Genomic DNA, 20,576 nt, shown 5'->3' on the forward strand with positions numbered 1-20,576 from the left:
TCCCCCTCCCTTCCACTCTCTCTTAAAAAAAAAAAAAAAAAAAATCAATGGAAAAAATATCCTTGGTGAGTATTAACAAACAAACAAAAATAATAATTAGTAGTGCCCTGCTGGAGTGGCTCAGTTGGTTGAGCTTTGTTCTGTGCACTGAAAGGTTGTTCATTTGATTCTTGGTCAGGGCACATAAGTGGTTTGCAGGTTTGATCCCCAGTTGGGGCACGTATTGAGGGCAACCAAACGATCGATGTTTCTCTCCTACATCTTTGTCTCTCTCTCTCTCTCTCCTCTCTCTGTCTCTCTCTCCCCTCCCCTCTTCCCTTCTCTAAGCATGTCCTCAGGTGAGGAATAAAAAAATACTTAGTATAGTCATTTTAATGATAAAAACACAATAATACAGATGTAAGAAGACAGAATATGCTCCTAAACTTGTCTTTAAGTGATGAAATCCAGAATTATGTGTTGTATGCAGGTTTAATACTATTTACTTTTATTGTTAAGAAAATGAGAGACTCTGTTAGAGGGGAAAGAGTTCGGCTTTGCTATCAGACCTAGGTTTGAATTCCATCTTAATCATTTACCAGTGTGCGGCCAGGGGCAAGTTACTTAACTTCCCTCACTTCAGTTCCCTCACTTGGGAAGTGTTTATCCTAATACAAGCAGAAAATTGCAAAGAAGTAAATGGCTCCTGTTGTTGCTTAGTGAATAATGTTAGCTGACATTTACACAGAAAGACCTTTATTTTTGGCACTTAAATATGAAAGGGAAAGAAACAGGAATAAAGAATGATAAACTAAGAGATCCAAGATGGTGGTGGATTGAGCTACACTGACACTCTCCCAGGACCAAACTGGGATTACAACTAAAATATAGAAAAACCATCCTGAATAATCAACAGCAACTGAAGACTAGCAGGGGAGTACCGTCACAACCAAGGAGGAAAAGTAGAGACCACATAGAGACTGGTAGGAAGTGTGGAGGCATGAGAGGGCTGGCTGGGCTCCCACAGGCAATAGCTGAAAATCTGGAAGGATATCTCAGCTGCGGGGGGTTCCCAATGAGGACTCTGAGGCTTAAGCCCCAAGCTGAACTCCCCAGCCCAAAGCACCAGAACTGAGAAAGGTGCCACATAACATCTGGCTGTGAAAAGCAGCAGGATTTCTGTCTGACAGGGAAAGACAGCTGGAAATGCAGGCACCCTCATAAAGAGCCCAAGCACAAAGTTTCATGTGCAGCCACACACCTTGGGCTCCAGTGGAGGCAGAGTGAACTGGAGCTGTGTGGGGAGAATCCAGAGGAGCTGGCTGGGGAAAAAGACCTCAGAGGGTGTTCATCTGGACCCCGGTGCTGAGTCATTCCCCCATATAGCAGAGAACATCTTTCTTCAGGCAGACATTTACCTTCCAAGCAGTTTTTTCCCAGGGGTAAGGGGGGAAAGTGATTGCCCCACCCTGCTGGAAAACCTCTAGCCCTACCCCAAGGAGTTTCTATAGCTTAAGGCTCCTTAAGAGACTGAATAACAGCATCTGAGTGCTTTGAGTCTTTGCCTGATTTGCTTCTTGACCCAGAGCTTGGCAAAGCAGACCAATTAACATATAGAAAAACCAACCTGAATAATCAACTTCAACTGAAGCGCTCTTATAAACAAGGATGAAAAGTAGAAACCACATAGAGACTGGTAGAAAGTACAGAGGCATGAGAGGAGTTGCTGGGCTCCTCCTTGGTGCACATCTTGGTCCTGTCCAAATACATTCAGCCCCAGCAGAGGAAACCACAAGCTATGGGGTGCAGAAAGCTTTAAACAGGGTACTCAAGGCCAGTCACAAATGGTATCTGACATTGGCCTGCACCAGAGACTGTACAAAAGGCTGGGAGTCTTAGCAGAGCTACCTAACACATAGAAACAAATTCAAACAGACAGCCAAAATGGGGAGACAAAAAAACAAGCCCCAAATGAAAGAACAAAAGAATTCTCCAGAAGAAGAGCTAAATGAAATGGAGATAAGCAATCTATCAGAGATAGAGTTCAGAATACTGATCATAAAGATGCTCAACAGCATGACAAAATATAGAAATAAAGAAGGAAATTAAGAATGACATAGTAGAAATAATAACAAAAAGCATTGGAAGGAATGAATAGCAGATTAGGGAAAGGTGAGGATTGGATCAGCAAATTAGAAGACAGGGTATAAAAAAATCACTCAATTAGAGAACCAAAAATAAAAAACAATGAAAAAACAGGAGGACAGTCTAATGGAGCTGCGGGATAACATGAAACATAGCAATATTTGCATCATAGGAGTACCAGTAAGGTCAAAAGTAATAAAGGATTAGAGAACCTGTTTGAAGAAATAATGGCAGAAAACTTCCATAACCTGGCCAGGGAAAAAGGCACATAGGTTCTGGAGGCACAGAGAGTCCTAATCAAGAAAAACCCAAAGAGGCCCATGCCCAGACACATCATAATTAAAATGCCAAAAATTAAAGATAAAGAGAGAATATTAAAGGTAGCAAGAGAAAAGCAAAGTGTTACCTACAAAGGAACTCCCATAATGCTGTCAGGTGATTTCTCATCAGACACTCTATAGGCCAGAAGGGAATGGCAAGAAGTGTTCAAGGTAATGCAAAACAAGGATCTGAAACCAAGACTATTCTATCCAGCAAGACTATCATTCAAAATTGTTGGTGAAATAAAGAGCTTTCCAGACAAAAAAAAGGTGAAAGGAATTTATCACCACCAAATGAGCATTGCAGGAAATGTTAAAGGGACTGCTGTAATAAGTTGAAATAGGGAGAATGAGAAATATAGGCATAAAGAATTAAAATGGCAATAGATAAGTACCTATTACTAATAACCTTAAATATAAATGGATTAAATATCTCAATCAAAAGACACAGGGCAGCTGAGTGGATAAGAAAACATGACCCAAATATATGTTGTCTACAAGAGACCTACTTCAGAACAGAAGACTCATTTAGCCTGGAAAAAAACAAATAAAGAACTGGAGGACTTTAAAGGAGATATTTACAACAATACAGTCATAGTAGGGGAATTTAACACCCCACTGACTTTACTGGATAAATCTTCCAGACAAAAAATCAACAAGAAAACAGTGACTCTAAATGACACACTAGGTCAGACAGGTTTAATTGACATTTACAGAACATTCCACTCCAAATCAGCAGAATAATCATTTCCTCAAGTGCACATGGGACATTTTTAAAGATAGACCACATGTTTGGACACAAAACAAGTCTCTATGAGTTCAAGAAGATGGAAATCATATCAAGCATCTTCTTGGACATTTGCACTATGGAAAACTATGCAGCTGTAAAAATGAAGGATCCCTTTCCCTTCGAGCAGCATGGTGGGACCTGGATAGTATTATGCTAAGCAAAATAAGCCAGTTAAAGAAAGACAAGTGTCACATGATCTTACTCATATGTAGAATCTAATGAACAAATAAAGAGATGAACAAAATAGACCCAGAGACACAGAAGCATGGAACAGACTGGCAAATCTCAGAGGGAAGGTGAGGGTGGGTTGGGAGAGATTAACCTATGAATTTATGTGCATATATGCATAACCCATAGACACAGACAATAGTGGGGTGAAGGCCTAGGGGGAGGGGTACAAGTTGGAGGGCATCAATGGGGGGAAACGGGGACATTTGCAATACTTTCAATAATAAAGATAAATTTAAAAAAAGAAGAATGATAAACTATTGATTATTTTAAAAACACCTAGGAAAATTTGGCCTGAAATTACAGGTAGTAGAAGGAAAAAATTAAAATCTATGAATTTTACTGAAATCAAATAGATTAGTCCTTTATGTACCCAGAGAAAATGTATGGCTGTGTCCCAGGCCTGGAATGTTCTTTGCATGGCTGGCTCTTCCTTCTGCAGGTCTCATGTATCTTTATCTGGAGGCCTTTTCTTCAACACCATATTAATACCTCCCTCCACCCCCGCCACCATTTCATTGCTGATCTGAACACTATACTTTTTCCCAGAATGTATCTCACTCTAAAGTTAGGTTCCTTAATTACATTTCTACCTGTTTTGGGTCCAAGTCAACGACTACACTATAAATAGTGAAGGGTAGCAAAACATGCCATCTCAAAATATGCCTCTTTGGGTATTGATTATTTTGGTTTGTAGGTACTTGAAAAACAGCAAATGCAAGGACAGACTTTCTCTGAACTCTCTTTATTTGCCTAAACATACATCCTCCAAAGGAATTCAATTGTCATAAATCCCCTCCCAAGGAATTTTGTCAACTCTTGTCACAAGAGAGGGGATGAGAAGCCAACACCACATCGAGACAAACTTTGCCACAAGCTGTCATAATTCCCATCTATTCTTCTAAGGGCTCATTCATCTTCCCTAAAAATCATTTACTTTCCTCTAAGCAGTCTTCATCCCCCTACATTTCCTTCCTCTATTAAGATGCTATTTAATCCTGAATTCTAGACCACCTCAGAGGGTTTGTTTCCCTGGGTATCTCCCTGTATACTTGAGGTATACACATTACCAACCTTAATTGTTTTCCTCTTGTTAATTTATGCTTTGTTATAGAGGGCTTCAGCTGAGAACCCAGAAAGATAGAGGGAAAATTATTTTTCCTCTCCTAGGATATCAAGGGCAAGACCTCATGGCTCAGCGGTTGAGCGTCAACCTAGGATCCAGGCAATCGGGGTTCGATTCTCTGTCAGGGCACATGCCCGGGTTGTGGGTTCGATCAGTGACTCTCTCATCATTGATGTTTCTATCTCTCTCTCTACCTCTCCTTTCCTCTCTCTGAAATCAATAAAGATATATTTTTTAAAAAAAGAAAAAACAAAGAAAATGAATGAATAGAATGTCTACCTCTACAGCCTGAGTGTCTGTATACCCCTTTGCATACTGTTTTAGTCAGAGCTGACATATAATGCAAGAACCCTGCCTTTAAAAAATTCCTGCCATATTAGAAATCTTGAGTTGCATTTCTGTTTAATATCCTGGAAGCATTTAACATAACCTTTGAGTGAGAAGACTTTGTTTCCTTCTTCTTGGTGTGTTCCCAGTTCTCCACGTGGTGTCATATACAGTGATTAAAATGGACTGGAGAAAGGGGTGTGTGTGCATATATCTGTGATCCTTATAAATTACAAAGTGCAAAGAAAATGACCTAGCCACTTGAAAAGTAGGGAGAAGCATAGCACAGAAGCTCATAGATACATTTCTAAAACAAGATTTTGAAGTGCTTGGTGTCCTTTTCACTTTCATGGTAATAAAATAGAAGGATAGTTTGCTTTTCACAATCCCACTATCAGAAATGATTACCTTAAAGTTTAAAACAAATTTAGCTAAGAAGTGGAATATATATATATTTTAAATCTATGGATTGCTTTACTGAAAAGTAACCTAGAAAGGCATAGGTTCTCAATACATTTGCAAGTTAATAAGCAGAGTTTCTTTTTCAGGTGTGAGCTCAAAATCACTGCTATTTTATTTCCTCCATGCTCCAGCTAATGCAGGTGTCAGCATTCTAGGTATTTAAGCTTTAGAAAAAAAGACAACGCTGTTTGGTAATCCTAAGAATGTTACTTCTGATAGTTCTTTTCAGGAAGATTCATTTAAAAAGCCTAGCCATAGCTACATTATAATTTTGTACAATCAACAAAGAAAAAAACACACCAGAAGATATAATGATTACTGGCAAGAAAAAGTTTCTTTCCACATTTCATTAAATTATATCAGGTAGTCAAATAAGTGGAACTCCACATTCTGCCTGTCTCATTTTGTGTGTATGTGTGTGTGTGTGTGTAGCTGTATGTTTAATCTCTTCCTCTCACATTTTCTCTTCTTTTATCTGAGACATAAAAGGGATTTCATAAGAAAACCACTACATAAATTATATGGTAATCTATGATTTTAAAATAGAAAATGTATGTACAAGAAATTTCCTAAGAGCTTATATTTTTATAGCAACCTTTTATTTATGAAAAACCATTTGTTGAGACTGTGCTCTTATAATACATTAAGGGCATCAAATATATTTTTCCCTGTTATAAGAAGAAATGGAGAAGGGAAGTACAACTAATTAAAAATAATCCATAATCATTCTAAATTTCATTTGTATTTAAATTTTGATTATGGTCAGGGATTATTATAGAAATGCATTTATCAGAGATACTCAGACACATAAAGTGAGGCATTTATACTCTCATTTTTTGACTTATGGACTTACCCTTATTCTCCTAACTTGAGCTCATAATAATAATTTTAGCATTTAGTCTAAATTTAGGTTTAGATACTTACAATTTGAAGCTAGAGGTAATGAGGGAAATGTCTTAAATTAATTTTAAGTAATCCTACATAATTTATAATCTGTATCTAATAGTAAATACAGTGTACAAACAAAGTTCTCAGAATATTTGTTAATGAACTGAATTCTAGATAAGCTAGCCAAAGAAACTGAGAGGATGTTGAATTTTTTAGTTTTTCAAACTCTGTATCTTTCAAAGGATATATAGTTTCAGGTTCCTCTAGTCACTCATGGTTCTATTTCTCTCTTAGTCTCTCATCAGTGGCCTTGAGCATTTTGTTTTAGATACTGGTGGGACTGTTGGATATTATATAAATGCCTCCTTTGCAAATTATAGTGTGATATTTATATTAGAGTTTACCTGCTACATATTCCTACTTTGGGAAAAAAACAGAAATGAGAATTTTTATCCTTTATAAGACAATTTGAAGAAACTTTATATCATTGAAGCAAATATTTATGTTATCATCATGTCAATAGGATTTGACAATGATAAACCATAAATAATATTAAATTTTTGATACTTTTCTTTTAAATCATAACTGCACCTTAAGTTTTCATGTTAAATAAGGTTTGGACACAATATTGATACTTGTGATAAATAACACATTTACCTTTTCAGAGTAAGAAAGGAAAGATTGAAGTGAAAGGTAAAAATATATTATTAATAGGCCAGTGCTATATGGAACATAAAACAAGCAAATGATGAAACACAAAGAATAAGTTTTATGACAAGTAGTTATATCCCAAATACCATTTTATAAGGTACATTAAATTTTTTACATTCCTGTGTAAATCAAATGTCTGTGTTTATACCTTTATTGAAGTTTTCTATTTTATTAAGAGCAAATAAAAAATATCAACAAATTACAGAAAAATTTTGGAATTCTTTGTGAGGATAAAAAAATCTAAGAAGTTTTTTACTGTATCATATTAATTTGGGATACTGAATGATGCAGTTATGTTGCCTATCTGAATCCTCCTGTGCCTTATTTTCATGTGTTATTAAATGCCAATGAGCACTTCATTGTTGTGCCTCAGAATGTTCGCCTGCAATAATTTGAGGAAGATGCAAAAATAATCAAGGGTGAGAATTGCGGTTTGAAAAATATTCCAAAATATTTCTCTTCTGTTATTATGAGCCTCCAGGACTTGACCATGGGTCAACTATTTTGTTGCAGGCTATCACTGCAGCCCTGAACAACACTTGTACATTTTGGCAGGCCTTGTTCAAAAGTGGGAGCAAGTGAGAGAGGTTGAAAGCTCTAACATATAACTCTGTTACTGGAAAATTAGCTTCTTGTGTATGCTGTGCTGACATGAAGTTGTCCTTTGTCAGTTAGGACAGCAATATCCTCTTCAGTCAGGTTCCATTTTTATTTTAAGTCACTAATAGTCAATCAGAAATAGCTATTAGCAGCACATTTTTCAAAGTAAAAAATTAGACCAAAGAAAATGGGAAGAAAAATCAATTGTTCTTGATAATGGCTTTGCAACCAACAGGGCATGAAAATTACCCAGCTTTCTCCTGTCCCCTACTTCCTTTCATTTCTGTTTTACTCTAAAAGAAGAAGTAGCATCAATATTTCTACAAAGTAGAACACCATCACAGAAATACACGATTTAACTTAAAAATGTATATTTTCTGAATTAGGAAAATTCATTGTACAATGTTAAAGTAATGGTCTCAAAAGAAACATGGCTAATGGAATGATATATATAGTAAAGTGATTAGCACAGTTCCTGGCCATATATTTAGGAGTCAGTAAAAGTTAACAGTCATTGTTATTGTTGTTGAAACAGCACACTGGTTCTGCTTCTTTAAAGCAGAGTGGTGGTTAATATAATCCTTATTTTAGAGAGAGCACCACCCATGTGCTACCCCTGTCCTCAAGTGGACCCGGAACCTAGAATCTTCAGTATACAGAACTCAAGTAACAGAATTGTGGCCACCAGAGCCCTATATGAAGGGAAAGTTCCTTCAATAAGGAAGATCCAGTGCTTACACAGAAAATATGGATAAATACAGAACTGACCAAGCAAACCCTCCTAGATTGGAATTCCTTTGTGCTTTCTCTTACCTCTCTACTCTATTCTTGGTCAAATTCCAAAACCCTCCAATCAAAACCTGCTAGGCCAGATCTACCACATGCCACCCTGTTCTCCTTAACCCTTAAGACCTGTCCAGACCCCAGTTCAGGGAGAAAGACTTAGCAGTGCCTCTGTCTCCCGTGTGTAGACTCAACAATAAAAAGCTTTCTTTCCTCAAAAGTCAGCATCATAGTTTTGGCTTCTATGTGTGCTCAGTAACAATGTTATCTTCTCATGGTTGTTATATTCACTATTATTTAGTGTTCACTGTGAATCTGTGGAAGAAAGAAGCTGTATATTGAAAGGCTGCATTAAGACTTTATTTCTGTGGTTTGTACATTGTTGTTTTGTTTGTTTGTTCATTTTTACCAGGTTGGCTGGTAATAAAAATAATAGTGACAATCCAGATTAAGTCTTATGTAACATTGTGATGTGCATGACATATTTTAATTTTGAAGTTTTTATGTCCAGTGCCTCTGATAAGGAAGTTGAACAGATTCATCTATGCAAGGTCAAGGTCCATGCTTTGGCTCTTTTAATTCTCTTTCTCACTTCTCAGTTCCTTATGCTGCTCTTTCAGGGTTTTGTCCTCTGTTGTACAGGGAACCTGGGAAATCTCAGAGCAATTTGTCAGTGCTTTACTATTAAAACTGAGTAAGTTAAGATAAGTAACTTTTGGTGTTATAATTTTTAGCTCTAACAAAGGAATTAACTTGATAAAATTAAAAAATGCTGGATTGTCAATTAGAATAAAAGCCCAAGATGCCTCTCATTCACCTGTAGCCTAGTCAACTTCCCAACCTTGTCTTCTAGGATTCCACCATATCTCTCTCTAGTCTTTGATACCCAGTCCTCAGTACCCTCCTTCAGCCAGCCCCAGACTTTGAAAATGACATAGGCCATGAAGGCCCACATTCTGGAGAGTGCTGCTGATTATAAACTTACTGTTCTTTCTCGATTTACTGCTCTGTTGTCCCATTCCCTTCCATACTTCAATGGGATTAATCAGGTGAACTAATTTGAGGTGTGTTGTTAAGATTCACAGCAGCACTGAGTGGTACTCCTCCTGCAAAACCATTTTAGTAGCTTTCTTCAGATCCTCTGAAACTATGGTAGGAAGGGCAGAGTGGATACTTAGAAAACGCTGGTTTTTACCCTGCCCGAATCATAAATGTAAAGTTCTGCTTCCTTTTCTGTTTTGTTTTGTGTTGGCTTGCTTTCTAATCTTTCTCCAAGTAGGTAGGTCGAGATATGGGTGTCCTTTTCTGTAATGCCTCTTCCAATAGAAAGAGGATGATGGCCTATAGAAAGAGAATTTTAATGATGTAAGGGGAAGACTTTAGAAAGAATTTTAAAGAACACTACCTTGATGCTGCCTCTGTTGAAGAGATGTCTTTGGGGGATTGAAGTAGCTGAATGACTGTCAATAGGCAGAAAGGAGAATGCTTGTGTGTGAAGCAGAGAGTACTTGAAGTTTTTTCCTATATAACTGCCTGAGGGGGATTTGGTCTGGAATCTTAATCTCTATTTCTCTAGCACCTAATGCAATGTCTGGCACATCCCTCATACTCAAGGATTTGAGTTATGTGTATAATAAAGAGAAGTCATCTAGTAGATTTCCATAGAAAAACCAGGGGAAAATATGATTAGGGAAAAAGGGGGAATAATCTAATAAAAGAATTGCTAGTGCTCTAGAGAAAGAAAGGAAAAAGTAAGGCAAGCAGTAGAGAGCAAAGGTGTAGAAGGTACAAGATGGATCTAATATTGTTTACACTAAAAATGTTTTGCAATAAATATATTATATAATTATCTTAAGCAAATATGCTATTCAAAAGTAATTATTTCTTACAAGTAAAAAATCTTTCTCTTTACAAATGTTTACCACCTTAAATACAACCAGCTCAGGTAGATAGAAATTTAAACTTATTTTTTTCAAAAAAATAGTGTGTCTGCACAATTGTGTTGAAAATTCTAGTGAAGTTTACGCAGTGCAGAGCAATAACCCTTTTTGTACCTGTGAGTTCATAAAATAAACACCTAAAACACCATAGGAAGACGAGATGTCTTTCTTATGAAACTCTATTTATTTGATATCAAGAACCATTTTTTATTCTTTTGAGCAATGTTGCTGGCAGACATTGATATAACTCTCTGGAAGCTACTTCTAAGCCAACACTGTAACTAAGTTGAAGGAATAGGGAGATATATTGAACCTTTTCAATACAAGATTTATATTTCAGTAAATTAAGACCTGTAACGAAAAATTAATAAGAAAAAACTAAAAACTGTCCACCAAGAGGGTCACTAGTTAAAATCACTCTCTGCATTAAATGATTTACTCTGTTTCTTTCTCCTAATAATTTCTTAACATTTTCTTACTTTTTGTCCCATACTGAACAGAAACTATCAAGCATCGGCATGTGCATATTTTTTACAAAATGAATAAAAGTCTATGAATATGTATAAGAGTACACACACACACACACACACGCACACACACAGCTAGACAAATAAATCACTCTGTCTGTTCCCTTAGATAGAAAAGAGTGTTTGACTAAGAATCTACTGAGTTCTGACCCAAGTTATTATCTCAGAACGTCTCCTTGCTTAACTCAAGTAGTGGTGGTCAAGAAATTTATAAAGTTCAGGCATCAGACTTCTCTCTGGTCCACACTGTGCAAGAAACAAGTGGCATGGAGTGTGCAGGCTAGTAAACTGTGGGCCACTCCCTGCAGAGAGAGTATTATATATAAAAACCCTGATATTTACCATACTACATCTTTTTAATGACCAATAAAATCTTGCAGTAGAGTTAAATTATCATAATTAGTAGCTATGGAGTTGAAGTTGCCAAGATATTTCCAAAAATGACCATTTAAAGAAGCAGTGACACTCTTTTATCTTTAAATGATATTAAAATTTCCCTTAAAGTCTCAAATTTCTCATTATTGGCAGTACTACTATCTCCACTGGCTTAGATTAGATTTAATTGTTATAATTGATGGGTTCTTTGTGTCTGTACATTACAGAGTTCTCCTAGATATGTATTAGGAGTGTGGCACATAATAGATTTTGGAAAATAAGAAAGTCTAAGAAAAAAGGACAACAGCCACCATGTTATCCTGTTCAAGCATGCACATGTTTTATTTAAGTATTCTCCAGGTCTATTTTTTCCAGCATAATGCAGATATTATGCTACCCTTTAAAATAAGATATATGAGTTTCAAACAAAATTGTCAAAAACAATGACCTTGGTTACTCCATATGGCACACAGAAATAATTACATTTCACTTACAATACAGATGCACTTAGCACAGTCATCAATAGTCATTCACCACCAACACAGTATATTTTTAACTCACCTAAAACATCAAAAAGTTTTTTTTTTTTTCTTTTCCAAAAGTCTAAACAAAGTAATAGTTTGGGATAAATGATAAGTTGAAAAAGCAGCAGAATTATCAACTGAAATGACCTAACTGAATTGCATTTTTTAAATGTAATACTCAGAACGTAAAAATAGAACTTCTCATTGGGAATCAAAAGACCTAAGTATTCCTGATTGTGGTTTCTTTAGTCTACTTTTGAAAAAGTTTTTCAACAAATATCATCAAATAAGTTTCACTATATATTTGCTCTAGAAGCATAAAGTGACATGAGGCAGGTGTTAATATAATTGTTAGTATTCACACTCCAAGAAGGTTAGTAACTTTTTAAAAGACATACTAGAAATAAAGCCAGTTCTTCCCGAGAGAGAAAAGAGTTTATCTTACTTTCACTCAGCAAATGCTTATTAAAATCTACTGTGTGCACAGCATTGTTCTAGAAGCCATTCTAGAAATGGGAAGCAATAATTTCTGGCCTTACTTGAAAATAGTTGGATTAATTCCTTTGTATGATAAATTATGATAAGCATTTAAAAATCTCTACAGTAGAGGATAATTATTAACTTTTTCCATGTGTAGAAGCTAAACTTTATTCCTTACACTGGTGGCTTGGAATGAACAAAACTTTTCATTTGACATAAAAACTTTTTTACACTGTCACGTGCAGACATGTCTGCGGATATATTTTAAAGGTGAAAAAGTATCTAGACTTTTTATTTAAATGACCATAGAAATCAACTTTGCATCATCAAACACCTGTCCTCCTGATTTAGTGGAGAAAATTACTCTTTGCAACATACAGAAAACTTTCTGAGATAAATTTGTGCCACCTTTCCGATGGCATAGAAAGCGTGTTTTCATCAAATATTGTTACATAAAGCACTTCAGTTTATCTCTGCATTTCAATTCACATTAGTTATTCTCAAAATTTATTCGAGATCTAGAGCAAAATAAGTAATACATCAAGTGAGATTCTGGGATCACTGATTCTGAGATAATGGTCCCAGCCAACTCTTTTTATGAAACAAACAGTGGTATATCCAATATTTGGGCTTTTCCATGACAGCAAAGAAGTTAGAGATAATTTATGGATATCAACTCTTTTCTTCTAATTTTTGACAAGGGGATTGATGATGATAATCTACTTACAAGATGCTTTGCTGGGAATACAAAAGTAGGAAAGTCAATTGAACTACAAAACATTAGTCCAGTTGATGACAATAAACCCAATAGAAAGGCGCCATAGAAACACAGGAACAGGAAATGCACTGTCACGGGAACACAGTGGACCAAAGAATATTACTGAAAAACATTTATGACACAAGAGTTTTGGATTAAAAAGTTATCTAAAACCTGGCCACACTAAAAGTTTTTCTATGAATGTGGCTCTTACTCTTACAGAATTTATGAAGATTTGGAAAGTATTACAACAAAAATCCTGATTCCTGATACAACAGGTGTACAGTGAATTATTGCAGTTGTAACAGTATCTAGGTGCAAGGTAAAATGATAACTAATACTGAACTATCTGAACACTTTAGGTTTACCATAGAGCATCTCCATGAGAAATACTGCAGTTCCTAAAGGAGTTTATTTGCACAGCCCACCATGGAACATGAACAATCAGCTTGTTGTAAGTGCACAGAAATTCCCCCTTTCTACATTTATAGTGTATCATGCCTATTCTGAAGACAACATAAGGAAACTGAGATCACTACTCCAAAAAATTCTAGCATGCATTATGATGGTTTCCTTCAGTCAATACAAATGTGTTGCATGAGTTTTTTTAATATGCAGTAATCTTTGTCATAGCCACAATGTTCATGGTTTTAACAGGAAAAATTTTTATCAAAATGTTTTCTATTTTTTTGTTTGTTTTGCATTCAACTGGAACATTAGGTTCAAAGATTTATTTTATTTTATTAAAAAAGAGTTCTGGTCATAAGAAGCATCAATAGGCGGCATTTCATTGTGCTCATTCACAAAGCCAAAGGGCCACAGACTATTCCTCTGTACAACAGGTCAAACTCTAAAGAAATGCCATTTGGTGGTTTTATTTCCATCCTCTAGTTTGGAAGCTTTGTTTTTGTTTCACTTGCAACATTCTTGCTTTGCCGCTTTTATCTGCAAAACGTTTATCTTTTCTTCTTTCTTCTACATTGGTATTCTTTCCACAGCCAGGGCTCAAATTCTCCTAGACCTGATTTCAATTGTCTTACAAAGCAGACACTCTGACAATGTTTCCTCCTGAGTACTCGGGAGATTCTGGCCTGTCATCTCCTTCAGGAGTGGTTACTGGAGGTGTTGGGATGCTTATTATTGCTGTAGTCACATAAGGTTGTTCACAGTTTAGTTTAACACACTCTTCCATTTTGGCATTTAAACTGGATCGGCTGATGAGGAAAAAAATAGATTTAAGAAGGTAAGTTGTTTACTTAAATTTTTTTTCCCTACAACGGAGGTATACATAGTGTCACATTTATAAGTAACGTTTTAAATGTCTAAGAACAATCATCATAATTTAAAAAAAGGAAGCACCAAACTTTAATATACAGGGTTGGTAAAAGTAGGTTTGCAGTTGTTCGTATGGAAAATAATACAATAGTTAATAAATAATAATATAAGAATAAACTCTGTATTTCACATACTCACAACTGTAAACCTACATTTACCCCACCCTATATGTTAAAGTGAACATCAGTCAGGTCCATAATCATATATAAATGTGTAAAAACCAGCTAAATTTGGACTCATCAATGTTATATAAAAATGTAAGAAAGAGGATCAGGTAATTTTTGAAACACTGGGTTGTGCAAAATAGTTTTCTTTAAGACAGAACCTCTGAGAGGTTTGAGATACCATTGTAAAGAGGATATATCCTGTAAATATGCCTCGATTCTTTGACCACAGAATCATTTTACTATCTTGTCTCTTTGGGCTATAGGGTGCCCTTAAAGCTTTCAACTTTGTGACACCCAAATGTTAAGAATCCCAAAAAGGTAGCCATTATTAATACTTAAAGGCTTTCTCCAACTGGTATTCTTGCATGAGTTTTATACTCTAAGTGGGGAGGGGGGGAGAGGGAAAGGAGAAAGGAGGGTATACATAGGAACTTCAAACTATTTTACTTTCATGGAAAACAATTTAAATGTTTAAGCAAAAAAAAAAAAAAAAAACACCAATAGAAAAATTTTACTTAAATTGTCCATAAACTCACCAGAGGTAAACATTTTAGCATTTCACTTATCTTTCTTTGAACTGGATTGATTTTTGTGTTTATTGTGGCCAAAATACTCTTTTTGATCAAAATCGTACATTGATTCAAAAGATTTGTGTAGACATTTTCATTTTTCACTGTCACATAGACTCTGTTGATTTATTTATAGGTGCTGTTAAATACTTTTTAATCATATTACTGTCAGTTTCATTTGTCTCTTTTACCAGTGTTGACTATCATTTCAGGCTACTTAGGTTTACCTAAGGGACTCCTGAGTATAGAGGTGTCTGTTCAAATAAGAAACAGCTATAGAACTGAAGAGGCAGGAATACATTTGTGGTTGCCTGACTGCCTTGTCTTCTCTCTACTTTTTTAATATTGCTACAACTACTCTTATAACTCTTAATGAATATTACAGTAGATCCATTTTCCTATTTGTTACAGTCTAAGCTTTGTCTCATTCTAAACTCTAGGAACTAGGATTTAGAGGCCACAAAGGTAGCAACAAAACTGCAGGTGGAGATATGCTCTGGGAACCACCACAGGTGTGTGTCCACATAGATTAATCTACCTGTTAGATAGCGGATTTCTCTCCACACATCTGATCTGAATTGTACTGAGTTCTTGCACACTGCCTCGATGGCTTCCTGATACATTGGCATTTGGGATGCGGAAAGTTTTTTTGTGTCTTCGTGAACAGCAAGTGCCGGTGACTCCTTGTTGTGAAGAGAGAGAGGGACTGTGACTTGAAGGGCGATTAACAGTCGAAACCTCCATGCAACTTTCTTCAAAGGCTTGTTCATCCACAAACTCGTGATTCTGTTCCATAGTTGTAAGAAAATGTGAAGAAAGACAGAAACATACTTTAACTTTAAAAAAGAAAACGAATAGCTTTATTTTTAAAACTCAAAAATGTCCACCTACATTTAGACTATCCAATGGGTAACTAATACCATTTTCATAAAGATTAGCATATCAAAGCCACTTAATACTGGCATTTGTGGGAAAATAAAATCTCTCTAGTGAGACCTTGAGATTGCTACATGAAGGCTGATTTAGTAACTATTTGTAGGCTAACTTTATCTTGAAATATCATTTATTAAATATCAAAACTAAAAGTTATAAACTAAAGAAAAAAAACCTTGAAAATGAATATAGATAACACCCACAAAAATGTGTAAATTCACATTGATTTATTTTTAAACAGATTGAAATTATGAGAAAGAGACTATTTTAATCCAAGTTAGATTGCCTGTTATATAAAAGCAATTATTTTCACATGGAATTGAAAACATTTTTAAACTAGAAAATAAGGTACCTAGGACACTTCACATTTCTTTAGATGTTCCTATAACATTCTCAGTAGAGAAAAAAATATGACTTATTAGTTAAATAAATACAATATATTTATCTGCAAAATGTGTCACTTTATGTTTGACCCTGAAGAGGGGGTTAGCACCGAACTTTTCAGGTCTCCTTTCTTATCTCTGTGATACAGCAGTAGGTGTATCTTTTGGGGGAAGAAATATTAGTCATGCTCTGTTAACCATGATTTTAGCTATAGTTATAAGAAATATCAATCATGTTCTGTTAACTATGATTGTTCTGTTCTAACTAAAGGAAGTGCATTCTAACCTGGTTGGGAGTTGTATGCCCCAGGACAATCAGAACGTGATCCATTCTCCTTTATTGTCTATGATCATGGAAAGATTAACAACCTTGTTTTAGAAACATAAGGGACCTAGAGACATCCCACCCTTTTGCAACCTCCAACCTGAAATTTTTGTAACCTATAAACCATTATACCCATTCTTATTCCTCTTTGCTCACTTCCCCATGTAATCTTTGTCCTGCTACCCAATATAAGGAACCGGCTTATGGGGGGTGGGTTAAAGCAGATTTTATGTGGACAAATCCTGATGCTCTCCCATTTTGCCAGCATTACTGGAATAAATGCTCATATACAATTCAACCCTGTCTCTGCTTAACTGGCTCAAGAGGTGACAGGCATCCCAACCCACTGTGTTGGATTTCATATTCAGAATCTCTAGCTGTGTTTAGAGTCCTTCTAGCCAAGAAGCAAATAGTGATGGACATCATTTCATATACTACATCTTAGAGAAACACAATGTAAAATTTGCTTTAAAAATGAAATAATTATCTCCTAAAATGCTTATGGAAGACTTTTACCTCAGTAATATAAGGAAAAGCATTTTTGGTCCTAGCTACTAAAAATTATTTCAATTACCATTTTTTTCTTTGTGTTGGTGGGAATAGTTTTATAATGGGAGACTTTGCACATGCAGAATTCCACTTAACTATCTCTCATCTTAAACATTAGCAAAACAATTGAAGCAATTCACTGGCTAATAGGAAATAGATTGTTTTAGTTACTCATTTTGTCATTTCTTTGCTGAGACAAGCATTTTGAAGTAAATGAAATTTAACATGCTACAATTGAAAGTCCAGAGAAAAATGTGTTCAGATAAGATAGAATTTTATGTTAAATATTAAATTTTATAGAAAAATATAGTTCACTAAGGATTCATATTGTTTTCTTCTCTTGTAATGCACATTTCACACACATAATAAAATTTATAATGTGTGAGATTTTAATTTATCTTTTCAGTGACTGGAAGAAGTCATTCTGCTGCTGGTTACCATATATTTTTGTAGGTAGCTCAACTTAAACTATACTGATTGGTATTAAATATTTTTTGATTGAAAAAGCCCTAAATGGCAAAATAGTAAAAAAAATTAAATGAAAAGATAGTCATAAATACCTTCTATTATTATTTAAATTTCAAAGAATTATCTTAGTAAGTTATAGACCTGTCCATAATTTTATTTAAAATGCAGCTACAGTCCTATAATTTCCCTGTTTAAAGCCTCAAATAATTTTCCATTTCAGATGAAGATCCAAATTTTTCACATGCCTCAAAAACCTAGCATTTCTAGTTACTGCCTTTCTCTCTGTCTCCTCTTGTGCTATGCTACACTCTCTCCTTCCTACTATCCTCAATGTCCTCTTAGATCAAATTCTAGCCTTCCTCAGGTTACATCACATTTTAGCCCCTTTATTTCTTCACCTAGCTTACTCTTAGTCATCCAGTGGGTTTCAACTCAGGTTCCTCCAGGAAGCCTTTCCTGATCCTTTACCCTATGGTTCCACCCTCTTTGCTCCAATCACTGTGGCCAGTTGTTGCTTTGCTGCTCATTGCTGTTCTCTAGTAATATCTGTGTTTTGTTCAACACGTAGAGGTTGATGGGGGCAGAGACCACACCTGACTTCCTGGCATATCTACAGTCTTGTCTCACTGTGTGGTACATGGTGGGCACGTAGTACATATTTGTTGAATTATTATATAGGTAAATGAAAGTAGATGAATAAATGTATGGGCGATATGTTGGAACTGAGAATACAAATATGCATCTCTGGTGAGTGAGTGAGACGACTTGATCCAAATACGGTGAAAGTTTTGTTCTGCTCTGTGGTCACACACTGTGACGTCTTTTGACAAGTTAGCTAGAGAATGGGTGTGTTTGTTAAAGAGGAGGTCTAATTGGGAGCCAATGGAGAAATGAACACTCAATCCTCAGTCAAAGGGTCATGACACTGATTAAACACCATATTTTTTCTTATAAAAACAGATAATTTTATTATCTATCTGTGTTCATTATACCTGTGAGTGAAAGAAATGCTTATATTTATTCATTCTCTATTTTTTATTATTGCTATTGATATTCCCTTAGTCCAGATGTCAGGAAGACTTGAACTTCATTATTTTTTTTCCTGTTTAATTAGCAGTTTTAGAATCAGGGTAAAATGATGTTTTATAGGACTTGCAGTTGGCTATTAGAAAACTACTCTCCATCTGCATTAAACTAGTATTTTAGACTAGAGTGAAGATAACAACTAAGGATAAAAACATTTTAATAAGTCTCTAAAATACTTTCCAAACTGAAATGTCACAATATAGTCTTTCAGAGTAATTTCAAATATTGTGGGTTGTTTTTGTCTTTTATTATATTTTCCAGTAATGCAGGCAGTAAAATCCTGCCTGGAAGGATTGAGTATTCACAGAAGCAAATGGGATTACTGTGAGTATTAGGGCAGGCAGTTATGCTGGTTCCTTACCGTCGTTTTTTCCAGGCAGTGAAGCAGGTGGTGGTGCTGGGTTTCAAAGCTGGAGCCGGATTTGCTGACAAAAGCCTGCTCATCCTCAGAGGACTGTGAACACAGAGAGGACAGAGTGTTTTCTATTTTATTTGCAAACAATGAGAACATCAACTGCACATTTCCATAGAGAAATCTGGCCTATTTCCTGAAATTAAGTGGCAACATTTTATTATTATTATTATTTTTAGTTAGAAAAGGACAACCAAGCAGTTGCTTTTAAGTTTGATAATCATTATTTGCATTTTTTTTTTTCTTTTCAAATTAGCAGTCTGGCCTTTTAGATTTGTCTCCCTGAACAGAAAACTTAAATTTTTTCTACTCATTCAACTACCAACTATCTTTGAAAACCTGATAGCCATTAATTTTGGATAGTAAAATTTAATCTACTACTTAAATAATCCTGAAAATGGTATCGTGCTCACCTAAATAAAAACTATTTTGTAAGTAAAGATGATTGGAATCCTAACTATAAAAAGAAAGTTTTGAGTTATAAGTGGCTTCTCAAATTGTATTTCATACTGTGTGACTTCTATAACACTACATGGTGTTCTCTCTCTATTAAAAAGTAAAAGGAGCTCTAGCTGTTTTTGCCCAGTGGTTAGAGCATCAGCCTGAGTACTGAAGGGTATCAGGTTCGATTCTGGTCAAGGGCATGTACCTTGGTTGCAGTCTCAATCCGTGACCCCAGTCAGGGCACAAGTGGGAGGCGACCAATCATGTGTCTTTCTCACATCAAGTTTCTCTCTCTCTCTCTTTCACTCTCTCTGAAATGCAATGGAAAAAAATATCCTTGAGTAAGGATTAAAATAACTTTTTTAAAAAAATAAAAGGAGACCTCATCTCATCCCCTACTCCCACTCAAATGAACTTTAAGGTAGATAAGTAATTTTGAAATAAAAAATAATTGGGTATTTAAGTCATTGAGCATTTTTTATCTTTCTCATGTAAAAAGAGTTCTAAACTCACCTCCAAAGTGGCCAAGGTTATCTCCAACACCATCAAACAATGAAATGCTGTGAACACTAGTGGGTATCTACAAGTCAACTCAATTTGGAAACTATCTACCTGGAGATAGCATCACTTTACACAGGTTGAGGGCCCAGTCTTACAAAACTGCTCTCCCTCTCCCTCCGTGAGATTCCAGTTGCAATCATAAATTATCACCTGTGCTTCTGACCATCTGGCTATAGATTGGAGAGGTTCTAGTGACCCTTCCCTTGAACTTCAGATGTCAATTGCAAGTGGAATAGTTACCTGTGCTTCTTACCAACTGGCTATAAATCAGAGATTCCCACAATCTGCTCCCTGAATTTGATTAGTTTGCTGGAGCAGCTCACAGAACTCAGAGAAACATTTTATTTACTAGATTAATGGTTTATTATAAAAGGATATAATA

The 20,576-nt window shown here is 35.6% G+C and overlaps 1 protein-coding gene across 1 annotated transcript in view; it reads right to left on the bottom strand.

Annotated features, from left to right (window-relative positions):
• Positions 1–11,526: 11,526 nt before the first annotated feature.
• KCND2 (potassium voltage-gated channel subfamily D member 2) overlaps positions 11,527–20,576 on the bottom strand; it is a 481,036-nt gene continuing 471,986 nt past the window's right edge. Inside the window, exons 4-6 of the mRNA XM_016196919.2 lie at positions 19,139–19,231; positions 15,572–15,819; positions 11,527–14,176 (exon numbers count right to left, since the gene is read on the bottom strand). Of these exons, the coding sequence (XP_016052405.2) occupies positions 13,999–14,176; positions 15,572–15,819; positions 19,139–19,231 (519 nt within the window). The 3' untranslated portion in view covers positions 11,527–13,998. The remainder of the gene's footprint in view (positions 14,177–15,571; positions 15,820–19,138; positions 19,232–20,576) is intronic.

This window comes from Miniopterus natalensis, chromosome 10 (assembly GCF_054644295.1).
Source record: "Miniopterus natalensis isolate mMinNat1 chromosome 10, mMinNat1.hap1, whole genome shotgun sequence".
In the NCBI taxonomy this organism is placed as follows: Eukaryota; Metazoa; Chordata; class Mammalia; order Chiroptera; family Miniopteridae; genus Miniopterus; species Miniopterus natalensis.